Source organism: Magallana gigas, chromosome 4 (assembly GCF_963853765.1).
Source record: "Magallana gigas chromosome 4, xbMagGiga1.1, whole genome shotgun sequence".
In the NCBI taxonomy this organism is placed as follows: domain Eukaryota; kingdom Metazoa; phylum Mollusca; class Bivalvia; order Ostreida; family Ostreidae; genus Magallana; species Magallana gigas.
In genome coordinates, this window is record NC_088856.1 from 19,864,057 (window position 1) to 19,877,503 (window position 13,447).

Consider the following 13,447-nt stretch of genomic DNA (forward strand, 5'->3'; position numbering starts at 1 on the left):
TTTGAATTTTGTCAAACGATCAAAGACTATGAGCATTTTTTTAGTTAAAAGTTAGTCATACACATATGTCAAGATGTTAATTTTCTTCAACTTCAATATAAAAAAAATATTAGTTTCAGGATTGTGTTATAAAAAGAATGTCGAAACAAGAAGGTTTAAACATACTTTATCTACTAATGAGTTGACTGATACAAATTATCTTTCTATGCTAAATTTATACTAAATGACAAGATGTGATAACAAATTTAAAACATTCTGTGAAAAATAGCTTAATGATTTTTTTTTTTTTTAAGCTGAAAATTTTATCGATACATTGTGCTGATGATATATATTTTTATTTAAGTAATTATATATTACTTTTTTTGTTAAACGTACATATTTTCATTCCATCTACAATGGACTTTGAGAATCACTTCGTCTAAGTGGAATAATTTTCACTTTATATTTTGTGTAAAACTTTAGTTTAGACTGTACTCGACTTGTATTGCTGTTGATAATTGTAATCAAATATGGAAATTTTAAATAAAAATTAGAAACCGCTCGAATTTGTATTAACAAAGGATATTTCAAAATAATTTTGTGAAAGAGAAATTACGCCATCAAATAAAATGACATTGGACACTTGTTTTACAAATATGAACGAGAAATCATTATACCAAGACATAATGTATTATTGCTATAAATGTCTACATTTTGGATAAAAACTGAAATATTAAGCCCCGGCCTTTGACTGCAGAGACCACACGTTTATATTTATAAACTCTCTCAATGTTGATGCAGCGATTTAAATAGGATATATTTTTTTATAGGTTTCATTTTTATTTGATAGACGTTTTGTAACAGAATGGAGATGCTTCTTGTTTCCTTCAAAACAAATTTACGAAAATCGATATTCATATTTTTACGCAAATAATCAAAATATCTCATTAATGTCATTTATTTGACAGTGTTCATCATGGTTTATGTAGAGACGATTTTCTAAAATAATGTACAAGATTTTTGTAAACTTATCGCATTAGTAAATGGATAGAATACAGCACACATTGTAGATGGTGTGTATGACGTTCCGGATTTCAAAGAGAGTAGGAAAAGTACACAGACAACAAAAAGCAATTGAACAATTTTAAGAAATTTTTATTTAAAAGTTCACTTATTATAGTCCGTCCTAAGATATTTATCCAGCACATTTGGGCAATTTTAATGAAAATATACATACCTGTGAAAGAAGAGCAATTAAAATCGATAAAAGGAAAAATTTCCAATATATCTGCATTGACCTATTATCATTTTACACGCGAAAAAATTCACTAAAACCGAAAAAGAGATCTTATGGATAATGGGAAGTGTTTTACTTTTTACTATTCGGAAGTCATTCCTCGCGCACTTTTTCTACGTTATCACATGGGCTTGCTGCAATACAAAATTCCCGTAGACATAACATTTTAGCAATGTGCTTAAACCTGATAAGTTAAAGGGGGTGTTTCATCTGATAAATTTTGAAAAATTTTCATACTTTTGAATGAACAGCGTTTGAACCCTGAGATATATATAAAGATCGGGTAATCAAGCAAAATTTGAATCGACAATATCTTAGGACTGAGTATAATGTTAAAGGGGTTTGGTCACGATTTTGATCAAATTCTATTTTACTGTTTTTATCATTTACAATGCTTTAGGAGTGCATCTCTAATGATCAAATGACATTTGAGAGTCAGTCGTAGTATTTAAAGCACGGTACAAGGCTCACAGTTCTTTGTCATGTACACAAGGCTCGTACCCTGTTTTTGTGTACAAAGACTCAATACCAGTAAAAATCGTTTTCAAGCTGATTAGTCTATCTTCTGGTTCATTATGAGCATAAATAAAGAGTCCCTAACATTTTAAACATTCATTTTAGGTCTAAAACTGGAATTGAAGTTTCACATCAACATTTAAAATGTAAACAAAATACTTGTTTACGAAGCATAGAATTGTAAGCTCTGTAACTCGCGTATAACTCAAAGAATGACACTTAAAGTTTGGGTGTCTATTAAAAAATGCCTTACTAAAGCATTGTAAACATTAAAATCGGAAAAATAATTTGCCACTTTAACTGTAGACTCATAATATTAGCTATCTCATTTATTTAAGTTTTAGTGCAAACGTCCAGATACCTGTTTTAAATAAAGTATATGTCTCATGCCCTCCACAATCATTTCGAAATTTAACATTGGTTTCGTTGGAGTATTCCTTATCACATGGAAATTCGCAATCATGGAACTCTTTTCTCCCTTGACCAGGTGCTTTTTCCAGACAAGCACATACATTAGACTGCATAAGATACAAAAAAATTATCAGTACCTAATGTATAGTGATTTTAGCGTATTTACTTTACAAAGAAATTACTTTGATAAAGGATAAGCATTGACTTAGAAGTCAGTTGCGTTTGGGTCAATTGAAAAGAAGCGGGTTTAAGAGAACACTTTTTACTTAAGCCAAAACCCCACTTTTTAATAGTCTTCTGCTAAGTCCTTATTCTAAGTTCTGCTTGTCCTTATTTGATAATAAAGCAACATATGTAATAGAATATACATACCCATGACATTGTATATCATGTATATAATTTTGCTAGCCGAAAAAAGAAACTGTGCATCGAGTGAATTTAGTAAAAAAAAAATCAAAGAACAACCCAATATACTTATAAAACTTTAAACAGTTGGTATAGATAGGTTCAGTAATGAGGATAAGTCTGAATTTGATTATATTGCATGGATTTGTGGGTGATCAACACATTTCTATTTTACCTAGTGGTTAAATCATGTTATCTCAGGCAATAGTTCTGTGTCTTAGAATGTTAGATATTTTTCAAGACTGGATATGTTCAGAAAATAACTTTATTTCATAAGAATCCGTAGTTCGCTATGCAGAAACTTAGTGAAATTATTGTCTTTGCGATATTGAAATGTTGCAGGCTAGGATGACCAGGAGCAATATTTTGCTCGACAATTTGGTGTTCACAGAAACACTATCAAATCATTATGAAGACGTTTCCTACTATTCCGCAACGTTTTTTCATCAACCACGTTCATGATCCCCGGGTGCCATTGGTTGGCAAAGATAAGCACATCGGACTCCTCAGACGGGCATTAACTATGTTATTAGGAATTTTAATTTCCAACGGCATGTCTTATCGTTTTTACGGAGACACCAAAATCCCATTACCCTGCATGATAACACCAAACCGCATGCCGTCCGTGTTGTCAGAGACTTAAGTGCCAATGTCCTGCCTGATTTAATACTAATACATGTAGTTCACATTTGGGATGAAACGTAAGGACAGATATGTCGTTTACCAAACCACCCAGTGACGTTGGACAATCTAAGCAGGAATTTTAGAATATTTGGAGAAACATGTACATCCATGACTCTAGGCATTTTTTAACAATGTATTGTCTGTATAAGCCACACATATCAAAAGTGTGTGAACACATATGGTAGATTCAAGCAGTATTCGGTTTGTGAATTGCTTTCCAAGTAGCAGTGTCTCTCCAAGTTCTACTAGTAACGTTTTTATACGTAAACACAAAGTCAATATATTTGTAAACTGTACAATCGTGAATTAGCTGCTGGAATACATGTATCGTCATTAATATTTAAATTAACTCTTATCTTTTATTCTATAAGTATATGCACAGTTTCTTTTTTCCCTGGTGTACTATATCAAAATATGACATTCCGGTTTATTTTATTGTTGACATTTTCTGACACAATATCATACCTTTAAACCAAACACCAATGAATTGGAATTCACGCACACTTCTTGACAAAGACCCGCAGAGGGAAAATGAAAACTGTAAGATGCTCTTGTCAACCTTTTAACATCAGTCTCCTCAAAACAACCTGTTGAACAAGGAAGTAAAATATAACTTTATTTACAATATCAAAAGTTTGATATCATTCTACTTTTATACGTAAAGTTAACTCTTTTAATTACACTGAGTTAGCTAATATGGTACTGTCATGAAATAGATGTTTAATTACTTACCTGTGCAGACACATATGCAGATCGACTTATGCATGTAGATAATTGATCTGCTAGATACTTTTGTAATGACATATACATTTGAATTTAAAAAGGTAAGGCAGATGAATTAACATGAACAATCTAATTTAGATCAATCAATTATTTTTTGCATTTTTATTCGTTAATTTTTTTAACATACCGGGGTAGTTTTGTAGTGACAAAATATGTGTTGCTTCAGACAGAAACAAATTGCTAAACAAATTGCAATATGAAAAGATTCATATCTGTAAAAAATGAATTAGAGAAACAGATTTAAGTTACAATTTTATTGAAAGCTGCTAAAATTTTCGAAAAAGTATGACAAGATGGGTCTACATTGTTACATTGGATGACATTTGGTTACATTTTTATGAACCTGAAGGAAAACAAGATAATAAAATATGGCTCACAATTGAGCAATGAACCTACAATTGCTTGACGCGGGAAACAACAAAAACGATTCTGCAAACAATTTTCGTCAACTGCAATGGTGCAGTTGCTTATACTTCCAAATAAAAGAAAGCAGAAGTGTTACGGAGTAAAGATCTTAACTTCTGAATTATAATATGATATTCAAAAATGTTTCAAGATAAGATGACCAAAGTCAAAAATGAAAGGGATCAAATCTTTTGACTGAAAATAAAATACAGTAAATGGATGGACGTTTTGCAAACCTTTTGACTGAAAATAAGATACAGTAAATGGACTGTTTGCATATTCATTATAGTCATATATATTGATCACGATGTTTCTTTTTCTAATCCCTTAATTAAACACCCCTCGCTTTTTCGACACCGTTTCATCCCCGTTCTGCACTATATTCCGCAGTTTTTCGTTGTTTTCTAAAGGGTATACATCATTTGAATACACAGCGCAATCCAAAGACTTAGTTTGTGTACTGTAGTTAAGGGTGATTATATCTAGAGAACACATATTAAAAAATGAGAAAATTACACCAATTTTCAATGTATAGCAATGGTCTTATCATTCAAAGAATAACCCTCGCACAGTGATTAAATATATATCTGTTTTCTTGTTGCCAGGAAAAAATTAAATTATCTACGTATATCAACAATTATGCTTTATAATATGATTAACCCACCAAAGCCCTTAAATAATACACGTAAAAAGGTACCAGCAATTTCAAAACATGCCTATGTCTTTTACAGAGTAAAAATTTGATACATTTTCGAAATTCGTGTCACACTTGAAATTCTATATGAAGCACATCTATATTTGCTGCGAACTGAAATTTACCAATGATCTGAATCCAATTTGATCTTCGAATGTGATATCCTGTCCAGTTATACTGACTAGAAGACATTGCATTGGTGAGTTCAGAAGGTAACACTTTACCTTCACTTGTGCAAACCATTTGCGCCATAAACCAATTTTGCAGTGAAACAGTGGTGAAATTCCCCAAGCATTCTAAAAGTAAAATTTTAATACATAATTTAGTTTACGTATTCTTTTCATTTTAAAAATGGGCCTTCTTGATGAGAGACTATATTGCACAAATGTTGGATAAGCCCTTTATGTGAAAAGGATTTTTAAATACACACATTATGTAAACGTCAACTGGTCTTTATTTACATAGCGGGTACATGTATGTTTTGTGTGAAGGCAAAATACACAAACATTTTAGGCGCATTTCTATCTAGCACGGAAACCAGCAATTGATCGTCATTGATATAGTTTGGAAAATTCTTTGTTCAGATGATTCTTGTTTATAACATGGACTTCATAATTTAAGTAATGTTGAAATTAGACATGCAAAATATCATGTGGACAAGCGTTTAAATAACTGTATTCTGACGTTTCAATATTTAGCAATCTACATTACCCTCTCAAATGAGTTAAAGAAGTATATAATTTTTCTTAATTAATTCAACCGTTCCGTGTTCAAACCCAATAAAAAAACAAGACATTAGTATCTTACAGTAGTTATTTTACCTGCAGTAACCACTCGACAAATATAGCCATGATGTAAATAGAGGAAATATTAGCACATTGTTCTTAGATTTCGAAGGTATTAATGTTTCCACCAAAAGCTAAATATTTGAATATAAGTCTTTTTGAAAGAAAGATCGGGACAGTTTTCAAGAATTATGCTGATTCTTAATTTCGACATCATATTAATTTTGTTTCAAGCAAACGGTTTTACAAAACAATAAGGATTTGCCTTTTAAAAAAATGGGAATTCTGCCTGTCTGTGTAACCATTTGAAAATTTATTTCCTAATTTGTTACGTTAGTTAAAAACTATCCAGATAAAATACTTCACTGTTTTATGTGAAATGTTGCATGTTGCATAAAATTCTGTTACTTCAATTTTCCATTTTATTTGCAACAAATTTAGAGAAAATAACATAGAAACTACCAAACTTTCTTTGAAATTCACCACATGATATTAAAGTGTACTCTTAAAATTTGAAAAATGTAACAATTTGTACAGTGTAGTTCAATTGAAAACCTCGTGATTTTTAAACATCCTTCTTCAGTTTCTTTACTATTCGAAATGTAAAATCTATATTGGTATTTTTCGTTTGAATTCTTTAACTTGTAAGAACTAATACTTTCTAAAACGAAAAAAATATTGTGGCACGCGGTGTGTTTTAACGAGGCCGAGTACAGTTCGAGTACACTTTCGCGAAGCGTTTTCTTTGCATTGCGATGTCATTTATTTGCTTGGTTGAAGCCATGGCGTTATGGTTTTAATTGCAAATATTCAGCGAAATTTGTCAAAAAAGCTTGTTTAAGGCGTAAAATTGATATATATTGTAGAATAAACATAAATGTATCGAAGTATAAGCTATATTTGAGCTCAGGTCGTAAACTTGAAGAGAGATCAGCAAGCCTAGCCCTCTGTGACGTTTTCCCGATTAAATATAGCTTAATGCATTTTTTTAAGACAGTAATCATGTATTTTACAATGTATATTTATAACCCTTAATATGTGAAGTTATATATATTTTTATTACTGAAATATGTCTGAATGTTTTATTAATACTAAAAAAAATCAGTATTTCCGCCTTTATCAAATAAAAAACAGCAATTACCTGACAAACCTTAAAATCTGCTCATATAAAAAACCCCTGGAACAAAGCAGGTGGTAAAGGATTTTTTAATTTCATCATTTCGTGTCTTTGACAATAAATTTCATATGTAGAAAAGGAAAAAAATTCTTAGGGCAGAAGTTTGAAAAAAAAATGAAACAATTTGCAAAAATGATACATTTCAAGGAAAGTCCTATTTGATCCAATGTAAAAAGAAATTAACAAACTTTGAGATGACCCCTAAACAAACGATGTGGTAAATGTCTGAAGTTTTGGTTTTATAACAATAATTATATCAGTAGAAATCCATGTAGGAAATTATACTCGGCCTCGTTAAAAGCTTATATTTAACATGCCGTCTCTGGTATTAAGTTCAAAACTGGACATCTATATATTAGGTAAAGGAATCTGTTCTACTTATTTGAAATAGATACTCCACGAAAATTAGAAAATTTTTCAAAGTTTGTCGTATTTGACATCTCATATGGTATGTTTAACTTAAATTTATATTACCTCTTTGTCTGAGCTAATCTTAGTACGGTCTCCTGTCTAGTATGGGATATCATATTTGTATTTTGTACATGACGCCTATGAAAGCTTTTAAGCGAAAAAATCATCATTAATAATTATGTTCCCATCGTTCCCATCGTTTTTTATATGACGAATCGTTGAGCATTCTATCGATTATACTGGGTATTTAGACGTAAATCGTATCGTTTTATGACAAAGTGATAAAGAAGTGTTAAAACATCCTTTAATTTGAATTTAAGAGAGTTTAGATTTCTTTCCTCGGTGTGTATATTTCTGCCCTACTTAAACATGAGGTAAGTTGGTCAAAGAAGAATTTTGATTAGTTTACATACGACTTTATTCAATTTTAATGCACACGCCGTTGCAAATATGAAAGGATATATTTCAAAAAATATTGATTCAATGCTATATTGCACACATTAATTCAGAAACTAGATATTAATGTTTAAACATTTTCAAAATGCTCTATCTAAATGTAACCTTTTCGAAAAACAAATATAGAAAAAGGTTTTCCTAAATTAAAAAACAATATTGATTTTGATAATTGTAGTTACCTTGTTTTAACACCAGATGGAGTTTGTTTAAAAATGTCGATTTCAGTTAATTTCTTTGTTTTTACTATTCCCAGATGATTGGTTTTATACCAATTTTAGTTCAACATTATTGAAGACATTTATATATATATATTGGTCTTACTTGTGGCAAGTGTTGTGAATGATAATAAGAAAAAATTCAATTGACCCATGTCACATGTATATGTTTACTGTCGTCTGAAAGAAACAAAAAGATAAATAGATTAATAACATAGAATTCCACTGTAGTTGAAGAATATCTTGACGTCGATAAATATTTATTTCTGTGTCCAATACTTAGTGTTATTTAATAAATTAAATAATAGTGATTGTTCTCTGTTTTCAAATAAGGAACAGATAAATCCTAAGTACATATATCACATATTCAAGATAAAAAGGTAGTATATTACATAGTTTCATCAATAATATTAATATTGTAACAATTGTATGGCAAGCTTGTCAATGGTGAAAAAGGCTGTTTCCTCAACATTTAATTGCTTATAAAAACAGGAGTAACCAAACGTGCCAGTAGTCAGAATCACTTAGAATCTGAAATTATTAGTAAAGTAATATAATATGAACAGCAAGTCCAAATTGCAAATGAAAAAGAAACAAATTCTTACTTCTTAACACAGGTGCAGAGATCCAGTTAACTAAGTGGTAATGTGATTTTGTCCTATGCAGAAAACTTCCTCATTCTATCTGCATTGTTTAATTCGAGAGCGTCACTGTGTAACCTATATTTTGCATATGCACATTTTCGGCGTAATTAAGATGTAAAATGTAATAATTACAAATACAGATGTATAACTATATTCTATTAATTTACGCTGATTGAATTATTAAATTTACAACGATCCTGAATGTATCAATGATTAATAGATGTATAATGCGAAAACGTCGTAAATCAAATGCATGCGTTTCTAAGCAGAGAACGTAACAGTTTTGACCTAAAATAATTAGTGTTGGACCTTCAAAACCCAACCTAACTATTCAAGAATGCAAGTTTATCTAAAGCCCAGATCTAGTAAAAACAAGGTTCATAAATGTTTATGGAATTCATTTTGCAACGATGCTTTATAACAATAGGTTTTTTATTGGGTGCATTGTGATTTGAATATATGATAAACGAAAAGAATAATTTTGCTTTCGACTGTCGAATATCGAATTTCGTTAGCTTTTGACTGATGGATTAAGGTCAGATGTGGCCTATCTTCTATCATCTTATATTTTACCTGTATCCTCAATCTAAAGATTTCCACTTCGTTATTCAAAAATTATACTTTCATGTTATATAATATCTTATGATATTGATTTATAGTTTCAATTGAAAATATACACTATGACTTTATTAATTAAGGAATGAATTCAATATTTATTAGTTTTATACGATATAAAATGGTTTGGGGCAGATTACGCTTTATAAACCGCGAAGCGGTTTAAAAAAAAGCGTAAACTGTTTCAAACCATTTTATATCGTATAAAACTAATGAATATTGAATTCATTGCTTATAATTTAATTTTTTTTACTCTCCGTTGAAGATAAAAAAACGGTCATTTGACCTTTAAAATGACGTAAAATTGTACAAAATTCAAACGTAACGTCAGGCGTATTGATACATTTTTGACGTTAGTCTTACTATGACATAGGCAACATTCTTTATACGATATAAAATAATTTTTTAGCCAATCAGAAAGCGCATTACAACCAGAATTAAATTATTAAGCAATCAATTGCATTTTTATGCAAAAGGCAAAATTTCAAATACTGTAACTCCAAATATAGCCCGGTAATGCACCCTTGATATGTAGGCATGAATGCAAATCAAGAATAAGTAACATATTTAGATAAGTTATCTAAAACTGAAAAACGTAGCGGGTGTCCTTTAATCATTCACTTCCTCTTTCAAATGATGTTACATAATATAGGTATCAGGAAGAATACTTGTCTTATGATTTAGGAATTCAAAAGTCAAGAAACAATTTGATTCACTATCTTTAAAAATCCTTTGCATCACCGGATCTGGAGGTACGCCAGATCTGTAGGTTTTGCAACATAGTAGAAACATTAGAAACAAAGTTAACATTAAATATTAATGAAAATGCATTTGATTTTAAATTGTCATTTAATATATTTATGCTAGTATGGAATACCATATAAATGAAACGGTAATAGAAATATACGGATGCATACATATCTCTTGTTTAAAAGTACAATTTGAGAAAATAAATTCCAAAAACACCTTTCCAGACTGTTTCTAAACACCCCTTTTAATGAACATTATTTGAATGTTTATAATCTCTATTAGGACAACTCAGAATAAACAGTTTCCTTGATCTGAGTCAAATCAAAATGGCCGTATGAATTATCTCTAACACCAGAATGATTGTAAGTATCGTCTTCCGCATTCAAACGTTTGTGATTTGCTACGTCATAATGAGACAGGTCTGACAACTCATTGCACGATGTTTGGTTATAAATATCCTCAGCATGTGCTTTTCTAGCCTCTTTGTTTCCAAGGAGATCATAGGTGCCATCCTCTGCCTCGTTATAAGGACTTTCAGACGTAACAGATATATGTCCCGCCAGTTCATATGAATGGTTGGACTGCTGAAGGACAACCACATTTTGGTCGGTGTTATTTTGTACGTTTGAGTATTTTGTAGACCCAATAGTTAAGGTCCTTCTTCCTCGTGTTATGTCCTTTTCTTGCATATTTTTCCTTTTTCTAAAAAAAAAAAAAGGGTACTATAAATATTGTTGTACATGGTTGTATGAGGACGTGTTATAAATCAGATCTAAATAGAACGAGAGTACACTACCTGACATACATGTACAGCAGGATCGCACAAGCTAACACGGCCAGCAGTAATACGACGATAACAACGGGGACTATTATAATATCACTTTCTGAAAATCATTCAGAAAGGTAAAGTTATTAAACAATTATCAGCTGGGAATTTTACTCTGATAGAATAAAGTTTTCTAAAAATGTGTGCACGTTTTATGTTGATATCCATAATAGACACATATTCTTTAAAAGTACATTTATGTATCACAAATTAAGTTGGAACTAAATACCATAAATTTATTAGTTTTATGCATGTTATTACTTTACTAACCAGGGTTTGTTTGATAATACATGCATACGATTTAGTCAGCAGGTTTTACTTGGCGGATACATATACGTTGTTATTACAAGTCAGATTGGTAGTAGCAATTTGGCGGAGCTGAGAATTCCGTAAAAAATTAAGTACCAGAAAATTTGAGACTTTAACAATTATTTTAAATATTTCTTGGCAAAGTTTAACTTTCTGTCCCATGTATTCCACATTCCAGGAAAAAAAATAAATATCAAAATCATTTGGGTTAAACGACTTTGTTGATATTGTTGATATGAACCAAACCATAAATAAACAACATTATCTTCGTATTTTTTTACTGACCCTCGTATAACATACAGTTTTGGTTTGCGTGGATTTAACCCAGAGCTTTTAAATTATTGTAGGTAATCGACGAAAAGGATGTACATATATATATATATATATATATCAGGCTTGCGCTAATGCTAAATGTAATGGTAATGCATTGCAATGCATTACATATTTTCAAAGTAATGCTAGTAATGTGTAATGTCACAAATTTAGCATTACAAATAATGGTAATGTAATGCATTACTTTCCAAAATCTAGTGTAATGCTTGCATTTCATGGCATTACTTTGCATTACTTTGCCTTTTTATGCATGTTCATTTTCATAAAATTGTGATAAATTGAATATTAGTTGAAATTGTATTTGATTAAAATTTGTTTTAAAGAAGAACATAATTCTTGTGATAAAAATATGTTAGTTGTATGATAAAAAAAAAATAAAATATATTCTTAAATTGTAAATTAACTAGCAATAGCAAAACAATTTCATAACATTTAATAGTGTTGTTATTTAGAATTTTATATCATTTGAAAAATTTACTTCAGTTAATTGTGCATTTAATGAATTCTTTACTGTGAAGAATGTGTCAACAACACACAATGTACCAAAGATAATCTAAGTATCAAAACAAACTATTGTTTTAAGAGGTGCTAAACACCCCCAATCCCCACCCTTCTCTTGGCTGTGTTCCATTAAATTAGAGAAAAGACATACAGTTCTTTTTTCATTATATAAGCCTGTACGGTGAACTCTATTTTTCTTCGATCTTTAATTCTTTACTACTCTTCTACTCTATTAAGTTTTTATATGTCTGTAAATTACAAATTACAGTTTAAATTAAACGACTCTCAAAGTACAGTAGCTCGATTTTGTGGCAGTTTGGTAAAAATAGGGCCAACACCAATTTTATGACCCCTTTTCCTCTTTTTAAAGTAGATTTTATCCATGCATTACAAATGATATAAAATTTTAGCCACTGGAGATTAGAATGATACCTTTTTTAACAGTTTATTTCATTGGGTAAGAGCTTTATAAAGTCTTAAAATGGTATCAGAGTTTATATATAGACTAGTAGGCTAATTGTTCTCGAACAATTAGAGGTCTTTCCATCTTAATATTTTTAATGAATTGCTAGATTGCTCAATAAGGTATACAAACATATTTATACCTATGATACATGCTGTACTATAAATTGGGAAAACCACTAAGCCATAAAATGATTAATTATTTTTAAAGAGATTTTTTTAATTTTCAAGCCATTTCTTTAAGAATTTCATGTTGTATATATCGATAAGGTTTATTGAATTACTTTTTTGAATTTTTCCACTTTGAACAAAACTGAGCCAAGGTAATATTCTTTACACAATCATATAAACAGTAAACCTAACAATAGAAGAAAGTGTTCTACAGGCTAGCTGTCTTTGTACAAAATGAATGGGTTAACTGTAGAAACAAGTTCCACTTAAGTAACCACAGGACTTGATGTGATACCTGGCTGACCCAATTGAATACCTTCTTGCACAATCCAGCAAGCTATTGAAACCCTTACTATAATTCTGTATATCAAATTATATGAAAATTCATTAATTAACCGACTTCCAAATGACCATAACCTTTGACCTTTGTGTCATTTTGTTCGGCCAAGGTAGACGCTTCTATTCAAAATGGTCAGAACTCTCTATGATAGATAGTAAACAAGTTGGAAGTGATTATATTAAAGTTCCAATACTTTCAGGGGCAATAACTGCTAGAGGGGGGGGGGGGCTTAGATCTTTTCGGTATGAATAGATTGAAGAACCCTCTTAGTGTACTGA

General features: G+C 30.5%; 1 protein-coding gene across 1 annotated transcript in view; it reads right to left on the reverse strand.

The window, feature by feature from the left end:
• Positions 1–13,447, reverse strand: part of LOC105333609 (uncharacterized) — a 38,288-nt gene that overhangs the window by 13,504 nt on the left and 11,337 nt on the right. Inside the window, exons 9-11 of the mRNA XM_066081602.1 lie at positions 5,300–5,470; positions 3,758–3,879; positions 2,154–2,310 (exon numbers count right to left, since the gene is read on the reverse strand). Coding sequence (XP_065937674.1) covers positions 2,154–2,310; positions 3,758–3,879; positions 5,300–5,470 — 450 coding nt within the window. The remainder of the gene's footprint in view (positions 1–2,153; positions 2,311–3,757; positions 3,880–5,299; positions 5,471–13,447) is intronic.